Consider the following 22,030-nt stretch of genomic DNA (forward strand, 5'->3'; position numbering starts at 1 on the left):
CTAGAGCCTGTCTTGTGTGGGATTTCTCCTTCTGCCTGGCTCCTGAGCTAGTGGGGACGCTGTCTGCTCTGTGATACAGAGTCCTGATGACTCCTAACTTGTGCTCCAAAGGGTGATGGGAGTCAAACTGCAAATACTGGTCTGTGTGGGTGGGTTTGCGGTACACCTCAGTTTGCAAATGTCCTCTATCAGAGACTGAGACCTCACAGTCCAAGAAAGCCAACTTGCCATTTTTTACATCTTCTCGTGTGAACTTGATGTATTTATCCACAGAGTTGATGTGGTCAGTAAAATGTTGGACTTCCTGAGATTTAATTTTAACCCAGGTGTCGTCAACATACCTGAACCAATGACTTGGTGGTGTCCCTGAAAAGGACGTCAAGGCTCTCTTTTCTACCTCCTCCATGTACAGGTTGGCAACAATAGGAGAAACTGGAGACCCCATAGCACACCCATGTTTCTGCCTATAATATTGCTCCCCATATGTGAAGTAGGTTGACTGCAGGCACAGTTTCAAGAGTTGACACAGTTGTTCTGTGGAAAGCGTGGTCCTGCTGCTCAGAGGGGTGTCTGATTTTAATCTTAAACTGACCACCTCTACTGCATCATCAACAGGAATGCACGTAAAGAGTGATGTGACATGAAAAGAGACCATTGTTTCATCAGTCTCCATGATGACATCCCTCACCTTATCCACAAAGTCCATGGTGTTCTGTATGTGGTGTTCTGAGCTGCCAACTAAAGGGATGAGTACAGACGCCAGATATTTGGAAACATTGTAAGTGACAGAGTTAATCATGCTAACAATAGGTCTTAAAGGTACACCTTGTTTGTGGATTTTAGGTAAGCCATACAGACTAGGTGTGGCCTCCCCTGGGTACAGTCTGTGGTACAGAATACGGTCAATAGCCTTGTCCTGCTCCAAAATTTTCAGGCAATCTATCAATTTCTTCTTGTAACCACTTCCTGGATCTCTTTTCAGAGGTTCATAAGTGTTTAAGTCACTAAGGAGTGTCATAACTTTCTCATGATAGTCTTTCTGGTTCAAAATCACTGTGCACCTTCCTTTGTCTGCTGGGAGAATGATGTTTTTGTCCTTGCTAAGAGTGGTGAGTGCATCCCTCTCCTCTCTACTGATGTTGGAAGGTGGTGGTTTGGCATTGCTGAGGCAGGATGAAACTTTGATTCTGAGCTGTTCTGCTTCAGCCTCTTTCATTTTGTTGTTGCGGATGACTGATTCTGTGGCTGTGATCATCTCCACCAGAGGAATTGTACTTGGTGCAACCGCAAAGTTCAGTCCCCTGGCAAGAATCTCTGTCTCAGGCTGGGTGAGCTGTCTGTCAGATAAATTCTTCACCCACTTTTCTGTCTCCCTGGCATGTAATTGACTACTGGAGTGTTGTCCTACACTGAATGTGTTGTTATTGGAATAATGATGGTGTTGATCAGTTATTAGTAAGTTAAACTTGTTTTGTTGTCGAGTCTTGGACTTGACATGCTGTGCTAAGCGTGCCCTTTGTTTTTTTGAATGTCCAGAGGACCAGTTTGAACTTTTTTGGATTTTTCCACCTGGATTATTGAGCATGCATCAGGATACTATATTAATAAGTTTGATTAGGTGAAAAGAACAGTTAGTGTAGAAAGACCATGCAAGTGAACAGCAGATAAACAGAGCAGAATATTTCTCTCTGTGATTCTCTTTAAATATTTTGAAGCACTACCTTTTTAACACACACTTAGAGCTCAGGAGAATTATTTTTCCATCTACAGTTTCTGATGCCGGCCATATTCCAAAAAAGTTCCACCTTTTTTTTTTCTTCTTGAAACTCAGGTGGGTTGTTAATTTGAGTTTTATCTCTCTCTGAGGTCTATTTGGATTGCATAGTTTTAAGTAAGAGCACAGAAGGAAAGAGAGCGCCCACTCAAAGCAAAAATGTAGATTTATTCTACTGTGTGTACTGAAAGGTCACTTTTTCTAGGAAACACATGATCGTGATCCATGATCAAATATTCTGTTTTATCTTGCCTTGACAAAACAGAGCAGACTCATTTGTCTTGTGGTGGGCGAGAATAATCAGAATGACAAGGGTGACAGCATGTTGCATGGTAAAACAGCAGCACTGCTCAACATCTCCACCCATCAATGGCACATTAATATTTATGGGGAAAAATAAAATAAAGAAACATGTTCAGATTGAACAGTAGACTTCTTTAACATATTTTGGTTTGTCATGAGCCATGTCCAACAAAAACACATGTATGGCTCAAATACATCTGACTGTGGATGTGCACATAAAAAACTACAAACACTACGGATGCAGGGTTGCTAAAAACATTCCAATGCCCAGTTCATACAAATTAAACAAATACTGAGTAGAAGTCATCTGACCAGAACTTCCTTTATGTCACAACAACTAGACAAGCAAGTACTAATACACAATAACAGTACTGTTAGATGGAATCAGTTATTAATTTGATTCGACCAAAACTGTGAGATTATATTAGGGTTCGCCCCCTTAAAATGTTGCTAGGATGACATCATAAATATCTTGTCCATAAAAGACAGACATCTAAATAAAAAGGTTAGTAAGCTCCATCATCCAGGTAAATAACAACAAAAAAGGTTAAATCATGTCATTGGGACCAGTTTCTTTAAGTGAGAGACATTTCTCACTTAAGGTCGTTTTTCACACCTGATAGTCCAGTAGACTTGGTTTAATTGGGGACCAAAATTCAGAACATTTGTTTACATTGTCAGCTGGTGCGGTTTGCATTCACACTGCACTGAGTCAATGGAGGGGACCTGTCCCCCCCCCCCCCCCCCCCTCGCCTGTGGTGGCGCTGCACCAAGAGCTACTGAAGGAAACTCTAAAAAAGTTCTATCTGGTCCTCTGGACATTCAAAAAACAAAACAAAGCAAAAAAAAAAAAAAAAAATGTAGAAATGTTTTGTCTTTCACCGAGAGACTTCCTCAGTCTGAGGTGCTGTATTCAGCTCAGTCTCTTAAATAGCACCTTCTCAGAGTGGATCAACCAGTTTGCTGCTGACAACCAAAACCAGCTGCTCACATGCTCAAGAAGAACCATTGGCCTAACGGTTTTTAGGAGGACCACAGTTCACTTTTTTGTTCTGTATTAGAGTTTGACTGCGCATTCACACCTCCCCAAACGAACCGGACTTTCTAGGCAAATGGACTAGAGTTCAATTAAAGCGGACTAAACAGGGCTGGTGTGAATGCACCCTTAGTAGCAAGTTACGTAGTAGCAAGTTGGCCATCTGGCCCAAAACATGTGACTGCTGTTCATGATGACTGATTGTTTTGGATAGGTGTGCTCTGTTTGCAGGTGTTTAACGCCTACTTCTGAGATTCCAACAGGAGATTGTCTTGAAACACAGCAGTGAAGGCTACCTATGGGACAGATCTGGTTGGCAGGCCGTAGACTGAGTAAGTCCTCTGGATGGAGGATGAGACGTTTCTCACTTCACGAAACAGGTCCAGATGACACGATTTAACCTTTTTTGTTGTTATCTAAATAGTTTGTGAACTGCCTTCTGAATGCATTTCGTTTAATAATGTCATTATATATACACTGCTGATGCACTTTTAGCAATGATGAACTCCTATAAAAACACTGAACAAAGACAGCAATGTTTACAATGACTGTGTGGTGTGTTTAAAGTATAACTAGTGTAACTTTAGAAGAAGATAAGCATTGCCAAAACAGAACTGTTTACAAGTATTTAGGACTTGAGTCCCCTACTGTTGGATTGTGTAGGCTGATTTATTGAGTTGACAGGGAGACAAAAAAACATAGATACAGAGGAAAGTTACTTTCACATTAAACTATTTCCTTTGAATTAACAACACAAAGTGTAAGTTTACATCATCCTCTGCTCAGGAGATATGCTCCCTGAAGAACCCTGCATACTCCATCCGAACCAGCGAAATTGGCTCTCATTGGCGTAGCTGCATGACGAAAATCGTGTCAATTTGTTCCAAGAGTTGCATCGCCCACCACTTCTCGACACAAGGCCCGGGACAAACTTTTTCCTCACAGGAGTATGTACAAACTAATGTGTGATTGGTCAGAAGTTTGTGAGAGTGTTAGTTAATGCAGAAAAGTGCTCAGACATTCATTTGTACGACTCTTCAACACACACTTACAAAGATATTCAAATGGCCAAAAACTCCTGGATGGAGATAGTGCAGACATTGTGTGCAGAGGAGTGTGTCTGCAGAGTGCCTCTTTCTTCATGACAGGTTTGTGGCCAAGCGATGGCTGAAGGGATAGAGGGGAGACCCTGGCGGGAAGAAACCCATGCCGTGGCGTATAGTGAAGTGGAAGGGGTTTCCCAGGACCTCTGTGCCATGTGTCCATTGGACTACGAAAGGTGTGAGCGAAAACAAATGTCCCACAGTCATGTGACCGCATGTCGACTGTTCGGCTTTGGATGGAGTATGCAGAGCCCTTTAGAGCCCCCTCCCAATAACAGCTCATTCCGTGAGCAATAAAGTGTGTCTTACCTGGTCAAATGCTGGAAATATGTAGTCGGCAAACTGGATCTCAGCTATGGCTGTGGCACCAGCAGTAGCAGCACCAATGCCAAATCCCACAATTCCTTGCTCACAAAGAGGAGTGTTGAAGACTCTGTCTTTGCCTGGAAAGCCATACAACAGTGAGGGGGGAAAAAAGACATTGAGATCATACAACCACAATAAAACATAGTATACTATTTTTATTCTAGTTTGACATATCAGGTCATAATAAAAATTATTTGATCTTTATGGCCTCTGACAATGGACAGGCATCTACACTGGTCCTGTTAGACCTCAGTGCTGCATTTGTTTTTCATTCAACCTTTATTTATACAGGTTAATCCCATTGAGCCTCGGGGACTCATGTACAAGAGAGACCTGATTTGATTCAGTTAATCACAATATTTTACTACAGAGACTTGAATATGAAATTGGGATTACAGGAACTACTCTAAAATGGTTTAAACTTTACTACTTATTAAATACTACCTACTTATTTGATAGATTACAGTTTGTAAATGTAAATAACGAATCTTCTTCATAAGTTAGTCGTGCAGTTCCTCAGGGTTCAGTGCTTGGACCAATATCCTTTACTTTATATATGTGTCCATTACGTAAAGTTATTAAACAGCATGGGATAAATTTTCATTGTTATGCTGATGATGATACCGAAACATGAAACCCAATGAATCCAATCAGGTATTTAGATTACAAACATGTCTTAAGGACATACAGTAAAAACCTGGATGAGCCTTAGGTCGTTTTCACACCAGATAGTCCAGTAGACTCAGTTCGGTTGAGGACCAATATTCATGAGCTTTTGTTTACATTTGAGCTGGTGCGTTTGTATTCACACTGCACTGTGCAGTTGAGTCAACCTGTTGAACCAACCTGTTCCCCCCCTTCGCCTGTGGGGGCGCTGCACCAAGAACTACTGAAAGAAACAACACAAAAACCTCTGAAGACACTTCTTCTTCTTCTTCTGGAAATAAAAACAAAAACGGAGTGGCGTCAAGTTTTAGCGGTTTTAGGAGTTATATTTCGTCATTTTTCAAAAATGGACTCAGCATGAGCAGAAGATGAGACAGAAGACCATGGAGAATATTGTTTTTCACACAAGGCAGCTGACGGCTCCATATGAGGTAAGAGAAATGCGTGCTTGTTTGCCCTGCGCTGTACTCCACTTCCTGCTTGTGAAGCGGTGCCCGGTCTGCTTACATTCACACTGTACTTTAACCGCGCTGGAGTTTTCTTCTACCGGACTGAGACCTAGGTTTTTAGGAGGGCCAGAGTTCACCTTTTTGTTCCATGACAGAGTTCGATGGCACGTTCACACCTCCCCAAATGAACCGGACTTGATAGGAAAATGGGCTAGAGTTCGGGACAACAGGGCTGGTGTGAATGCACCCTTAATTTTCTGCTTTTAAACTCAAATGAGACAGAGGTTTTGGTTTTTGGACCTGAGCATCTTAGGAAGAAACTTTGCAGTCTTTCACTTCCTCTGGATGGCATTAATTTGGCCTCCAGTTCTAATGAAATAAATAAATAAAAATCTTGGTGTTATTTTGATTAGACCATGTATTTTAATCCCCACATTAAAAAAGTGACCAGTACTGATTTCCTCCACCTATGTAATATCAATAAAATTATAAACTTCTTGTCCAAAACCAGATGCAGAAAAACTGGTTCATGCATTTGTCACATCTAGACTGGACTATTGCAATGGTTTATTATCTGGGTGTCCAAATACTTTTTTTAAAAAGTCTTTAGTTGGCCCAAAATGCTGCTGCCAGAGTTTTAATGAGTCAGTAGGAGAGATATATCTCCAGTTTTAGCTTCTCTACAAAGACTCACTGTCAAATTCAGAATATAATTCAAAATATTACTTCTAACCTACAAAGCCCTCAACAACCTAGCTCTATCTTATATTACAGCTCTTACTGTCCATATTTTCCTAACAGAGCACTTTGCTCTCAGACTGCAGGTTTACTTGTGGTTCCTAGAGTTTCCAAAAGCAGAATTGGAGGAAGATCTTTCAGTTATCCGGCTCCTCTCTTGTAGAACCAACTTCCAGTTTCTGTCCGTGAGGCTGACACATTATCCAGTTTTAAGACTTTCCTTTTTGATAAATAGTTAGGATTATCTTGGGTTTCCTGAACTATCCCTTAGTTATAGGTTTAGACTGCTGAAGGACAAACTGACCACAGTTTCTCCCTCCGATGCCGTCTTTACTTGCTCTACTCAACCTGTTTGTATTTGTAATTATTTCTATCAATGTTTTTTTTTTGTCTTTCTTCCAAAAGAAAGTAAATCTGGACCTGTCATTCTGTGTTTGTTTCTTCTTCTGGACCTCTCAAACCCAGCCAGTCGAGGCAGATGGCTGCTCATCCTGAGCCTGGTTCTGCTGGAGGTTTCGTCCTGTTAAAAGGGAGTTTTTCCTTTCCACTGTTGCCATTGTACTTGCTCAGGATGGGAGACTGTGATGAAGTGAAGATTCAATGCTATCTGTTGCTTCCTTAGATAGAGAACTTTACTAATTGGCTTTTATACTGTATATGAATGTTTTTGTACAGCGCCCTGAGACGACTTCTCTTGTGACTTGGCGCTATATAAATAAAGTGAATTGAATTTAATCTTTACCAGAATCTTAAATATTTTCAATCATCATTTATTAACAAAAAATAAACAAAGGTTATAAGGTCATTTCTAAACAGTTTGGAATCCATCATTTTACAGCAGAGTTCCCAACATTTCATGAAAATTAAATTCTCTGAGTTTTTCCAACACCCCCCGAGTAAATCCTGAAATTCCAGGCGATATTTGAGTCATGCAAAATACTCAGAATGGTCTTAGGTGGCAGGCAGAGTCACATTCAGAGACGACAGTAAGTATACTGTAGCCTAAGGTATGTGCATACAGCAATCGTTCCTAATAATAAACCATATTTTAAAACATCAGATACTAAAAAAACACAAAAGCCAACCAGTAAAGATACATACTATGTACACTGTAGAAGCAGAACATGGACTCAATTATACTAGAGTGCTAGCAGTAATACGTGTACATGTCAAAATCTCAGAAAGATCATCTTTTAGTCAGCAGATCAGTTCAAATTCCCCAAGTTTTCTCTGACTTTTTAATGCTTCTTTTTCTCAAATCCCCTGGGTTTTCCCTGTCTACAAAATATGAATGCTATTTCCATGTTTTCCTTGATTTCCTGAGTTCCCCTGTACAGAAAGAAAAAATATTCACAATTGGAAAACATTTCAAGATAGCTGCCAATCTGCTCAGAAGTGGGCGTCCTAGCAAAGTAACAGCAAGGTACGACATTGTAATGTTCTGGGAAATTAGCTCCATCTCAGACTCTAGAGGCCTCAGACAGCAGGTTAAAGGTTCATGATAGGACCATTAGAAGAAGACGGAACTAGTATGGTTTGTTAGGAAGTATTCACTCTTCTTTCTCAAAAAAATGGCAGCAGGACTTTGGTTTATAAAGTAATATTTAATGAACCACGTGACTTGTGAAACAGTGTTCTTTGAACAGATGACCATGAGGCCAAAGTAGAGATGTTTACCCATAATTCACAGCTCCACGTTAGTAAAAAACCAAGCAGCATTTTAGCACAAACACCTCATACCAGCTCTCAAGCATGGTGGTGGAGAGGCATGATTTGAACTTGTTTTAAGCCACAGAAACTGGGTCGTTTGTCTGTCAAAGGAAGCTAGAGTCAAATGTGAGGTCGTATTACCGAAAGCTGAAACCTGACACAACCTGGGACATAATACAACAGGACAATGACCCCAAACACAGCAGCTAATCTACAAATAGAACAGCTCAAAAAGAAAAGAATCAAGTGCTGCAACGGTCCAGGTAAAGTTCAGAACCTTAGCCTGACTGAAATGTGTTTGAACCTTAACAGAGCTGAGCAGAAACAAAAGTCTGCAAGCCTCAACCAACTGAGGCAACGCTGTAAAAAATAATAATTAAAAATATATATTGGGAAAAAATTCCTCTACAACCATGTGAGGGACAGACCATGTCATACAGAAAACAACTGCTGAGAGTTATAGTTGCTAAAGATGCTTCTACAAGCTGTTGAATCACAAAGAGGACTTTTTGTTGGTGTGTTTTAAAAAACTTTTTGGGTTTTTGTTTAACAACAGATATTTGATAAATGATAAATAATGTTAAGGGAAAAAATGTTGGGTGTGTTTGTACACTTGAGGCTAAATTTGAATAATTTTAGAACCTGGTAAAGACCAGAACATTTATATTAAGACGTGATACGTAAAACCCAAAATTTGAAAGAGGGCAGTTATTTTTTATTCCCATGACTGAGGACAGACACACCCAGCAGCAATTTATTCAGGAAATAAAAACAAATGCAAGTTCTGAAAACTTTTCTGTTTAACATGAAATAATCATTTCTGCATAGATCATTAAATACATTGTTCATTTAGGAAGCCAAGAAGAACTATAAAAATCAGAAGTGCTGCTCAGACATATTTTGAACTGGACTGATGAGGCTTCAGATCATAATCTTTGGATGAACGTCATGCAGCGCTTTAATAAATGAAGCGACAAGTTGATGATTCTTACTGAACTGCAGTCAACCAGTGATTTAGTCACACAACCCCCACGGAGTCGAAACAGAAGAAAAAAATTCCATTCTCCACCCTATAATCTGAGAAAGAACCACAAGAGTGGGAAACTAAAACTGGGTTGTGAATGTTATTTTTGCTCTCATCTTTGTGTATTTGCCAATCCCGACTTTTTCTGCTCCTTTGGGAAGTTTGCTGTGAAATTGTGCCCTTATGTGCCCTCTGCGAGTCTGCGCTCACAAAGTTCAACCGGCAAACACAGCGCCGCAAATCCTTCAGAGGAAGGAGCCATTAATCAGGAGCAATCAAGAATTTAATTGCCTGAAGCGAACTCTAAATATGAACCACGTAAAAGTTACAGTGAAGAACGTGCTGTCATGGTCTTAACATATAACGCAAATGAAAATTTAACATAATTTGTGCTCAAGTTTGTGCGTCAGCTTATTGCTTTTCTAAAATGCAATTTTAGATGATGGGTATGAAGGGTAAGATGGGGAAGAAAAAAGAAAAAGAAAACAAAGACAAAACACTAATGCCACTTTAACTGGTTATATGTGACATCTGTGCTGCTGATGATCTGTGCTGCTGATGATCTGTGCTGCTGACTACCTCATGCTGCTGTATTCATTCATACCCATCTACTCAATACAGACTCGTGTTCGGGCTGATGTTTAATACACCATATTATTTTACATTATTAGTGTTTAGCAGATATCTTAGACCTTTTAGTGTATCTTTTAGATATCCTGATGCATGCTCAATAATCCAGGTAGAAAAATCTAAAAAAGTTCAATCTGGTCCTCTGGACATTCAAAAAAACAAAACAAAGCAAAACAAAAAAAATATATAGAAACGTTTCGTCTCTCATCCGAGAGACTTCCTCAGTGTGAGGTGCTGTATTCAGCTCAGTCTCTTAAATAGCACATTCTCAGAGTGGATCAACCAGTTTTGCTGCTGACAACCAAAACCAGCTGATCACATGCTCAAGAAGGACCATCAGCCTAACAATGGATCATTAGCACCTGATGGCTGTTTACTGTTCACAGAGGGCTGAGTGATACTAGCAATCACAGCATTGTAAGAGGGGGACAGTTGAACCCGGAGGCCTCCACCCCTGTTTAATGATGGACGATTTCTTTTCTCAAAGATGGCCTCCTTTACTCCTCTCTCAAACCATCGTTCCTCTCTGTCCAGGATGTGAACATCTTCATCCCTGAAAGAGTGACCGCTGGCCTGGAGATGAGTGTAGACCGCAGAGTCCTGGCCTGATGATGTTGATCTTCTGTGCTGGGCCATCCTTGGAGCACAAGTTAGGAGTCATCAGGACTCTGTACCACAGAGCAGACAGCATCCCCACTAACTCAGGAGCCAGGCAGAAGGAGAAATCCCACACAAGACAGGCTCTAGAGCAATGTGGATATCCTAACTGGGCCTTCCTGAAAGCAGAGAAGAAACCCAAACAGGACTCCAGTCAGCCAACAGGTGAAAAGGAGGAACCCAGACCAGTGGTCATTCCATATGTTGAGGGAGTATCAGAGAAACTGAGACGTTTATTTTCTAAACATAACGTCCCAGTGGCTTTTAAACCCCAAAATACATTACGGCAAAGACTGGTTCATCCCAAAGATCCAGTCCCCCGGCACAAACAGAGTAATGTTGTGTATGCTGTTCAGTGTCAGGAGGGCTGTGATCAGTCTTACATCGGGGAAACTAAACAGCCACTGGCCAAAAGGATGGCCCAGCACAGAAGATCAACATCATCAGGCCAGGACTCTGCGGTCTACACTCATCTCCAGGCCAGCGGTCACTCTTTCAGGGATGAAGATGTTCACATCCTGGACAGAGAGGAACGATGGTTTGAGAGAGGAGTAAAGGAGGCCATCTTTGTGAAAAGAAATCGTCCATCATTAAACAGGGGTGGAGGCCTCCGGGTTCAACTGTCCCCCTCTTACAATGCTGTGATTGCTAGTATCACTCAGCCCTCTGTGAGTAGTAAACAGCCATCAGTGTGCTAATGATCCATTGTTAGGCTGATGGTCCTTCTTGAGCATGTGATCAGCTGGTTTTGGTTGTCAGCAGCAAAACTGGTTGATCCACTCTGAGAAGGTGCTATTTAAGAGACTGAGTTGAATACAGCACCTCAGACTGAAGAAGTCTCTCGGACGAGAGACGAAACGTTTCTACATTTTTTTTGTTGTTTTGTTTTGCTTTGTTTTGTTTTTTTGAATGTCCAGAGGACCAGATTTAACTTTTTTTGCTGTATCATTTAGCGTTTGTTTAGTGTATTTTTTAGATATTTTATTGTATCATTTAGCGTTTGTTTAGTGTATTTTTTAGATATTTTAGCGTATCGTGTAGCGTACATCTTAGATCTTTTAGCATATCGTTTAGCGTTTGTTTAGTGTATTTTTTAGATATTTTATTGTATCATTTAGCGTTTGTTTATTGTATTTTTTAGATATTTTAGCGTATCGTGTAGCGTACATCTTAGATCTTTTAGCATATCGTTTAGCGTTTGTTTAGTGTATATCTTAGATCTTTTAGCACAACGTTTAGCATTTGTTTAGCATATATCTTAGATATTTTAGCGTATCGTTTAGCGTTTGTTTAGTGTATATCTTAGATCTTTTAGCACAACGTTTAGCGTTTGTTCAGCATATATCTTAGATCTTTTAGCATATTGTTTAGCGTTTGTTTAGTGTATATCTTAGATCTTTTAGCACAACGTTTAGCATTTGTTTAGCATATATCTTAGATATTTTATTGTATCGTTTAGCGTTTGTTTAGTGTATATCTTAGATCTTTTAGCACAACGTTTAGCGTTTGTTCAGCGTATATCTTAGATCTTTTAACATACCGTTTAGCGTTTATCTTAGTGTATATCTTAGATCCTTATATACAGTTTCTTTTTATACTTTATATTTTTGCTATTTTTGGGTGTAACTGGGACCTTGAGTACACAATTTCATTCCACCTCATGTATCACATGTGATGTGAATGACAATAAAGAACGTTGAACTTGAACTAAATATTATAATGTTTTCATAAAACAAGACAAAACTAAACAGAAAGAGGGAGACAAAGAACAGTGGCCATGTGCTGTTGTTCTCAGAAGCAGCCAGCAGCTGGGGAGCCAGATCACAAGGTGAATGTATCCGGCTCGTAAAAGCCATTCATATAGCGTCCGCCCTGCATTAACCTCTGCTCTGCGTAATCGCTGCAGGTGGCAGAGGTGCGCATCATCCCCTTCTGTAGTGAGACGGATAAAAACAGCTCTGCGCTCGTCACTGTACACAAGGATGAGATGGAAAATAATGATCCTTCGCCAAAGGTCACCACTTCTGACGTCAATAACAGAAAGCAAAGCCAGCCACTGCTGGATGGATTTCACACTCGCGCTTTTTAAACAGCAAATAAAACAAAATGAAAACGGCTTTTTATTTGGAGTGCAGTCGAGTGACGCTCGAGTTCAAAGTTAGTAGTTCAAAACAGTGCCAAGATTTTGAGATTTTCAAGTTTTATGACTTTCTGTCTGCTGTCAAACACAGAAAATGTAAACATTTATGCAGAACATGCTGTTTAGCTTGTTGTTGTACTGTTGCACATTTAAATCAGTCATGATGCACTGCACTAACGCCTTTATGTTAGGAATGTGAAATGATATTTGAATAATCAAAGAGTTATTGACATAATAGGTAATGCGACTGTTTTGTTGCTTCCACAAGAAGGTAGTGGTGCACCAAGTTGTTTGCTCACCATTGTCCACAATAACAGGGATGCTTTGTTTGGCACAACACCTGCTTGACAAAAAGAGTGATCCCACATCCGTTTTGTTCATTTCTACAGTTTTATTTATGAAGGATAACAAAGAGCAAACTATGGGCACAAATAATCTACATTTGACTGCCAGAACATGTACCCACCTCTCTACGCGGATCTCTCAGACTGACAGAAAACACAAAACAGAACAAACACAAGTTCCTTCAACAAGCAGAATTACCCACACGTCATCATGAAGGCAGGACTCGAGTGGTAAATAAATCATATTCCTCATAAGACTTCATCCCAACCATGGGGATACACTCATTATTTAAAGAAATGTGGTTGTAAAAGATTATTCCTCTGAGACAAAAGTGTTCAAACCTATGAATAAGTGTATATTGTTTCAGTGACATCAGACCAGTTTTATCTGTGGACACTGGGTCCTTCTAACTAAAGTGTATGACTAAACAATGAAAAAATAAAAGTACCCAGAAAAGAGCAGGATCGTTCACTCACTGTGGAGGAATAAATATTTTTAAAATGACGTAATAATGATAATGACTAGAAAGTTCCTGCAGAAATGTTGACGGGGACTGCCAGGGTGTGTCCATTTAAATGTTTTGATTTGACAGTACCGTGTGTTGGGGTTCGCTCTCAGCTACAAACATACCAAATTTCAGCTCAATGTGTCAAAGAATGTCCGAGTTATAGCCGATTTTGTGTTTCTGAGGTAGCTGTGGCAGCCATCTTTAACCAAAATGGCTCCAAACATTAATCAGTTCTAGAGATACATTTGATGATTACTTTCTGTGAGTTAAAAAGAAAATCCAACAAGCTGTTCATGAGATATTTTGCTAACAGACAGACAATCTAAGTTTACATGATATTTCTAAATGTGTGTTTCTGAAGTCAGGTCAGATGTGTGTGTGTGTGTCTCAAAGTAATACAAAGAAACTTCCAAATTCCTTAAAATGAGATCTTCTAATACACGTGCTTCACAAAAACAACACATAAGACATCTGTAAATAAGGATAATAAATGCAGCGCACGGCTTTAAAGCACACGCGATATTTACATTAACTATGATTTCATAAGACCAAAGTGTTGTTTCATGTTACATTAAAAAGACTTAATTTAGACAAGGACTCAGACTATGCATCATATGGTATCACAGGGTCCACGTGTGTGGTGCAGCTGGGACTAGACCCTGAGTGGATCCTATTTGGAAGGATCCAGCTCCAACTCTAGCAACATTTGACCATCCCAGGAATAAACGGAGACTATAGCTGTTTCTGCTGGGATCAGCTCGTCCTATGAAGTCTGAGGCTCCCCTGCTGCAACAGACACGTGCTGCTTGTGCAGATGGATCCTTCTGGTCCTTCAGGTGGATAGTGAGCAACATGAGCAGTGAGGCAAGATCATGTTTGATCCTCTGCTGCCACCTATTGGCAAAATGGTGTACGGACAGAAGGACACTGTTGATCCCCTGAGGTCATTTTATTTTATTTTCAAAAATAAAATGAAAGGCAGCAGAAGAAGAAGAAATCTTATGATATCTGCCCCTTTTTGCTCCAGTTTTAACATCATCCTTCAGACCATCCCACAATCCTGTTCCCTGAATTACAGTAGAGCGCTCCTTCAAACTGGTACGAAACCAACGCTTCACAAACATCTCTATCCCCGTGAGATAATAACCACTCTCCCTTTTAACAAAATTTACTTGAATATTAGAAGGCAGTATGTTTTTGTGAGCTTTATACACAAACAGTAAAATATTATAATCAACTAAGTCATAGAATTGTAATATCTTCAGTTGATACAACAATGTATTTGATGGATGTCTATAATCGTTTCTAGTAATAATTCTTACAGCTCTTTTCAGTAAAATAAAAATAGGATTTGTAATTGTTTTACATGCTTTACCCCAGACTTCAATACAGTAAATTAAGTGTGGGATGATTTATTGCATTATACAACATACACAGTGCTTTATCACTGAGTAACTCTCTTACTTTGTACAGTACTGCAATAGATTTAGCTATTTTTATTCTTAAATTATTTAAGTGAGGTTTGCATGTCAGTTCTTCATCAATGATGACACCCAGAAACTTCACCTCACTGACTCTACAAATCTCAACACCATCGACTCTAAATGGAGCATCGACAGTTCTCTTATTGTTACTGAATATGATGGAATTTGTTTTATCCAAATTTAGTGATAATTTGTTAAGTTGAAGCCAATTTTGTATTTTCACAAATTCTGTCTGTACCAACTCCATTCGTTCTATATCTTTACCCGAACAAAGAAATGTATCATCTGCAAATAAAACACATCTAAACAGTCCTGACACATTAACCAGGTCATTTATATATATAATAAATTACTTAGGTCCAAGTACAGAACCTTGAGGCACTCCACATGTGATGTTACAAAGTTCAGATCTTACATCATTTATTTGAACAAACTGTTTTCTTTCTTCTAAATAACTAGATACCCACTGTAATGCTAGCCCTCTAATACCATATTTATTCAGCTTTTCAAGAAGAATACTGTGGCCAATAGTATCAAATGTTGTCTTTAAATCAACATAAATACTAACGCAATACTTTTTTTGATCAACAGTAGTTATTTGTTCTATTAATTCCATGAGAGCCATTGATGTAGAAATCTTAGGTTTAAACCCATATTGACTGTTAATATATTATGTTTTATCAATAAAGTGATTTAATCTAATCACAAATAATTTCTCTAAAATCTTAGAAAACTGTGGCAACAAGAATATTGGTCTGTAATTGTTCAACACACGTTTCTCACCATTTTTAAAAAGAGGAATTACCTGGGCTATTTTCATGTTGTTTGGAAATATTCCTGTTGATAAGGATAAATTACATACATATATGTAAACGGCTCAATAACATAATTCATTATATTCTTTACAAACATCAAATCCATGTCCACCCATCTTTTGATATTTTGTCTGCAAGATTTTTTACAATATTCATTATTTCTTCTTTGTCAGTTTCACCAAGAAAATACTGTTGGAACAACCCGTAACTGTATGATTCACATTTTTATCGACTTTTGGTGTTTTAGTTGCGAGACTTGGGCCAACTTTTACACAATAATGATTAAATCCATTTACAGTTTCATTCAGATCATGGATTTCTTTACCATCCTTTACTGTGGAATTAAAGTATCTTACCATATTTGTCTCTCAGGCCAACCGTGCATCGAAAAACTCCACCGAAGGCAACATCTTCTCCAAAGATGACTGCAGAGGAACAAACAACAGAGTGTGTAAAATGTTGGTTTTAAAGAACGCAGACGAGAAGTGCACGCTGAAAGCAAAGTTTGAAATAAATCTCTGAAACTCACCCTAAAAAACTATCGTCAAGTAATCATAAACATTTCTCAACAGTTAAACAAGTGTCACAGCAAGGTCTGATTTGTAAAACGATAAAGAGAAATGTTGGGTTGTTTTGTCTAAGTTTGAGATGTACACAGTGATCTACAGGTCATGTGACAACAGCTGGATAAACTCGAAAACTCAAAGATATCTCTCTTTCGTTAAGAAAACAAAACTAAAATGATACGACACTAAACTTGATGCCAAACATCAGACAAAAGTTGGGTCCTAGTCATAGGCGCTCTGTTAATGCTTCAGGAACATACTATCTTAGCTCCAAACAAAGCTCCTAGCTTTAATTAAAAGAAAACGTGGCGTGCACTTCTAAATACTGTTAAATATTCCCATTTTGACCTGAAGCAAGAAAACTTGTTTATAACTACGAAAAGGTAATACACGTTTGAATAACATCCACAAAATAAAGTTTGAAACAAACAGGGTTTTCAGCTAGATGGGTGCTAGTGTGCTCTTCATACACAGGTGGCACTGACTAAACCCCTGGTAACCTATTTAACAGCAGTTATTAGTGACCCGTTTGGCTTTCCATACCTCCACCTCCCACTGCTGCTTGTGTTTTCCACTGCTGCTGAAGTTTATGAATTTCCCTTGAGATGAATAAAGTATGTATTTATGTATGTAATGTAAGTGTGTGTGTGTGTGTACTGTTTCCACTGATCATCCTTGAGATGTTTCTACAACTTTAATGGAGTCCACCTGTGGTAACTTCAGTTGATTGGACTTGATTTGGACACACACGTGTCTATAGACCAGGGGTCTGCAACCTGCGGCTCTGGAGCCACATGTGGCTCTTTGGTCCCTCTGCAGCGGCTCTTCCAAGCTTTGACCAAAACTGACATGAAACTGAACATTATTGGTTGTTGTACAAACAACTGAAAGGGCTAGTTTTAGTAGTGTGCCTGTAATTTATTTTGAAAGTATATGAGTATTAGAAACATTACAAGGAGTAAAACATACTCACTTTAACTTTACACTTTATTTCTTCAAAGTAGGATACGCAATTTTTCTACAATTTAAAAAAATCACATAAGAATATTGTTTTAGTTTTTAGAAACTGGGCACAAACTATATTACTTTTTTCTTTCTTTACAAGAATCTTGTCTTTTATTTTGCCTTAGAGTGTAAAAATATCAATAAATGTTAAAAATCATTAGCTATTGTTAGTTTTATAAAATCACCCCAACTGTCCAGAAAAGCGCCCTCCAACAAACTTAAAGTGGTCCGTGGGCCACCACTTGACAATCCCAGGTGTAGCAGGTGTTGTGGCTCCGGACACGTTCAACTGAATGAACAGAGGGGCAGAACTGGCTCTTTTGATCCTAGAGGTTGCAGATCCCTGCTATAGAAGGTCCCACAGCTGACAGTGCATGTCAGAGCACAAACACCAAGCATGAAGTCAAAGGAATTGTCTGCAGACCTCAGAGACAGGACTGGGTTGAGGTACAAATCTGAGAAAGATACAAAAAGAGTTCTGCTACATTGAAGGTCCACATGAGCACAGCAGCCTCCAACATTTGTAAATGGAAGAAGTTTGGAGCCACCAGGACTCTTCTGGCTGGTCGTCTAAACTGAGCGATCAGGGAGAAGAGCCTCAGTCAGGGAGGTGACCAAGAACCTGATGGTCACTCTGTCAGAGATCCAGTGTTCGTCTGTGGAGAGAGGAGAAGCTTCCAGAAGGACGACCATCTCTGCAGCAATCCACCAATCAGGCTGTATGGTAGAGTGGCCAGATGAAACCCACTCCTTAATAAAGGAACATGGCAGCACATCTGGAGTTTGACTAAAGGACCAGAAGGACTCTCAGACCAGGAGAAATAAAATCCTCTGGTCCGATGAGACAAAGATTGAACTCTTTGGTGTGAAAGCCAGGAGACATGTTTGGAGGAAACCAGGCACCACTCATCAGCAGGACAATACCATCCCTACAGTGAAGCATGGTGGTGGCAGCATCATGCTGTGGGGATGTTTTTCAACAGCAGGAACTGACAGACTAGTCAGAGGTAGAGGGAAAGATGAATGTACAATGAACAGAGACATCCTGGATGAAGACCTGCTCCAGAGAGCTCTGGACCTCAGACTGAGGCGGCGGTTCATTTTTCAGCAGATCAAGGACCCAAAGCACACGGTCCAGATCTCAAAGGAGCTGCTGCAGGACCACTCTGTGAAGGTCCTGGAGTGGCTGCAGGACCACTCTGAAGGTCCTGGAGTGGCTGCAGGACCACTCTGTGAAGGTCCTGGAGTGGCTGCAGGACCACTCTGTGAAGGTCCTGGAGGGTCCAGTCAGAGTCCAGACTTGAATCTGATTGAACATCTCTGGAGATGTCTGAAAGTGGCTGCACAGACGTCTCGCATCCAACCTGGTGGAGCTTGAGAAGTACTGTAAAGAAGAATGGGACAAACTGTCTAAAGAGCTGCTCAGCTTGAAGCATCATATTAAAAGACTGGAGGCTGGAACTGCTGCCAAAGGAGGATCAACTAAGTCTTAAGCAAAGGCTGTGAATATTTAATAAATGTGATTTATTAGTTTTCTATTTTTAATAAATTTGAAAAAATCTCAGTCTTTTTTACATTGTCATAACCAGGTATTGTGTGTAGAAACATGAGGAAAGAGATTTAATACAATTTGGGATAAGGATGTAACATAAAACGTGGAAAAAGTGAAGTGCTGTGAATACTTTCTAGATGCAATGAATGAATGAATGAATGAATGAATGAATGCATGAATGCATGAATGCATGAATGAATGAATGCATGAATGAATGCATGAATGCATGAATGAATGAATGCATGAATGAATGAATGCATGAATGAATGAATGCATGAATGAATGAATGAATGAATGCATGAATGAATGCATGAATGAATGAATGCATGAATGAATGAATGAATGCATGCATGCGTGCGTCTTCAGCCTCCCATGTTGTATCAGAACGAGTCACTGCTGCTTTGCTTCTGTAGAGTGCTTGAGATCAAATCTTCCTCTACACCTTTTCTGCCAGCGCAGAGAGAAAAAGCCAAAAGAAAATGTGAACACTATTCCAGGTAATAGTAGTGATCTTCTGTGATGAAGATACTCTTCATTTGATCATATTCCATGAACCGTGATGTCTGAACTGTACTATAAACATTGTACTCTTGTCTTTACTGCAACAATACCCTGGTTATAGTTACTGTTAGGTCCCAAACACGTGAACTTTGTCACGTGCTGTCAAAAACCATTTTAAAGCTTTACCCTTGTGTGAGATCTACTGCAAGTGAGTTTGACACGGTCTGGTTTTCTTTTTTTATTTTATGAAATGGTTTTAAATCTGGTCTGGGATAGAGTCAGTAAAAGAGTGACAGATGGTGTGCTTATTCAGAGATCCAACCCAAAAGCCTGCATATGAACGAGCTTTTGTTTCTCTCAGCTGTTCCTTTCTTCAGGGCTGCCACAGTGAACCAACTCACACAAGAACTTGATCAATGTTTTACTCTGGAGGTCCTTCATGATGCAACCACAGACCACAGAGCTACCACAGTCCTCCGTGTGGAGCAGAGGACTGACATCCAGGGCACCCAGGGGAGCAGGTGGTGGGTTAAAGGCTTTGCTCAAAGGCCCAGAGTGGGGCAAATGAGGGTGGAGGCAGGTGTGGGTGCTTCACCTTTTTCACCCACATTTTGATGTTATCGTCAGCAGGTGGAGTTAAACCGACGACCTTCCAATGACAGAGGGATTATTTTTCAGTGAAAGTCACCTGAGTGCCTAACAGCCACTTTAGAGACACAACAGACCTCACTGAACCTTCATAACCCAGATCTGGAGTAGAGATCAGGAAACAAGATCTTATTCTGGTTTTGAAACGTTCTCTGCTGAGATGCTGAGGAATCAGACAAAATGCAGATTCAAAAATACACCTGCAGATCTTGTGTTTCATGTCACACCCATATACAGAATACAATCTAAAGTGGAGGAAAGATGTAAACGTAAACACGCGCTGGATCAAACGACACTCTTCACTGTGATGATGAAATCTATAAGTTGAATGGCTGAGAGCAGCGAAGGCACAGAGAGGGAGTCATGACAGTCTGTGTCTTTTAGAGCGTTTAAAGTTTAGAAACATTGTTTAGAATATTGCAAGAGTGTGGGAAGAGTTTAAAACACACACACACACATATATATATATATATACATATATGTATATATAGTGCAGTGCAGGCTGCACAGAGGTGCAGCAGGTGCTTTTATTTTAAATAAAAAATGCATGCTGATCATGCGGCTCATCCATCAGTCAGCCAATCGTGTGTCAAGTCCAATCTTATAAAAAAAAAAAACGCGATAGAGCGAGTCTGCAACAAACGAACCGTGAAGTAGCGAGGGACTACTGTATTAGTGTTGGGCGTATATCTTAGATCTTTTAGCATTTTGTTTAGTGTTTATGTTACTGTATATCTTAGATCCTTATATACCATTTCTTTTTATACTTCATCATTTTGGGTGTAACTGGGCCTTGAGTACACAATTTCATTCCACCTCATGTACCACCTGTGATGCGAATGACAAAATGAACTTGAAACGCTCATTAGACTTTGGCATCCTACCTGCTGTAGGATCACTGGCAAGGGTGTTGTCCAAGGCACTGGTTACTGACTGGAACAAGTTCATCTTCTGTGTGGGGCCTAAATGTTGAAAAGAAACAAAGAAAAGTCAATCATCTGGCTCACAGACTGCAAATAAATGTCAGCTGATATACTAAAAAAACCTTTGACCTATTTTGAGGTTGGCTGACATAATGAGGCACCCTGCAGTTGACCTGTTGCATCACAGAGCCCTTTAAAAATGTCTTTATCTACCAAACTATACCGAACAGAGGCTTGCAGGGATTTGAAACAGATGTTTAAAAACAGCTCTGATAGTGTGCAGCGCCCTATGACACTATAATAGACTGCAGTGAACAAGAGAAAGTGAGAAAGAAGAAACAAATGGGGCGCAAAAAGAGAGCAAATTACACAAACCATGGTCTACCTGTGCTCCAGTCAATAATCTGCTGTTACTCTGATGGATCCTTGGAATTGTCAGTTTGTTTATAATAAATGATAAATTGACTGTACTTGTATAGCACCTTTCTATCCTATCAAGACACTCAAAGCGCTTTACAACACAATCTGTGCCTCATTGACCCGTTCATACAGCTCTATACTAGATCTCTACAGAGACTAATCAGAGCTTTATCACATTCACACACTGGGGAGTGGTGGCGCAGAGGCTAGAGAGGTGGGCCCGTGATCCCAAGATCGCCGGCTCACGCCCCGGCCCCGACAACGTCAAAAAAATAATAATTTGTGGGTGGGGTAGGTGAAGCACCCACACCTGCCCCCACCCTCATTCGCCCCACCCTGGGCCCATGAGCAAGGCCCTTAACCCCCATCTGCTCCCTAAACGGGTCTCTCTTGAAAATGAGTTCTCGTGGCTCAGTGAGGCTACCTGGATAAATAAAGGTAAATAAAAAAAAATACACTGATGGGACACACATCAATGAGGGGTTCAGTGTCTTGCTCAGGGACACTTCAACACGTGACTGCTGGTGGATTCGAACCCCCAACTCTTGCATTTGAGGACGACTGCTCTAACCACTCAGCCACAGTTGCCCCGAATAATAAGGAAGAAGAAGTTGTCAATCAGATTCCTGCTGTGTCACTGCAGTCTCCACTTTATATATATATATAT

General features: G+C 40.0%; 1 protein-coding gene across 1 annotated transcript in view; it reads right to left on the minus strand.

Annotated features, from left to right (window-relative positions):
- Nucleotides 1-22,030, minus strand: part of bckdhb (branched chain keto acid dehydrogenase E1 subunit beta) — an 82,633-nt gene that overhangs the window by 58,759 nt on the left and 1,844 nt on the right. Inside the window, exons 2-4 of the mRNA XM_037677161.1 lie at nucleotides 20,905-20,982; nucleotides 16,105-16,173; nucleotides 4,526-4,659 (exon numbers count right to left, since the gene is read on the minus strand). Coding sequence (XP_037533089.1) covers nucleotides 4,526-4,659; nucleotides 16,105-16,173; nucleotides 20,905-20,982 — 281 coding nt within the window. The remainder of the gene's footprint in view (nucleotides 1-4,525; nucleotides 4,660-16,104; nucleotides 16,174-20,904; nucleotides 20,983-22,030) is intronic.

Source organism: Nematolebias whitei, chromosome 5 (genome assembly GCF_014905685.2).
Source record: "Nematolebias whitei isolate Nwh7 chromosome 5, NemWhi1, whole genome shotgun sequence".
In the NCBI taxonomy this organism is placed as follows: domain Eukaryota; kingdom Metazoa; phylum Chordata; class Actinopteri; order Cyprinodontiformes; family Rivulidae; genus Nematolebias; species Nematolebias whitei.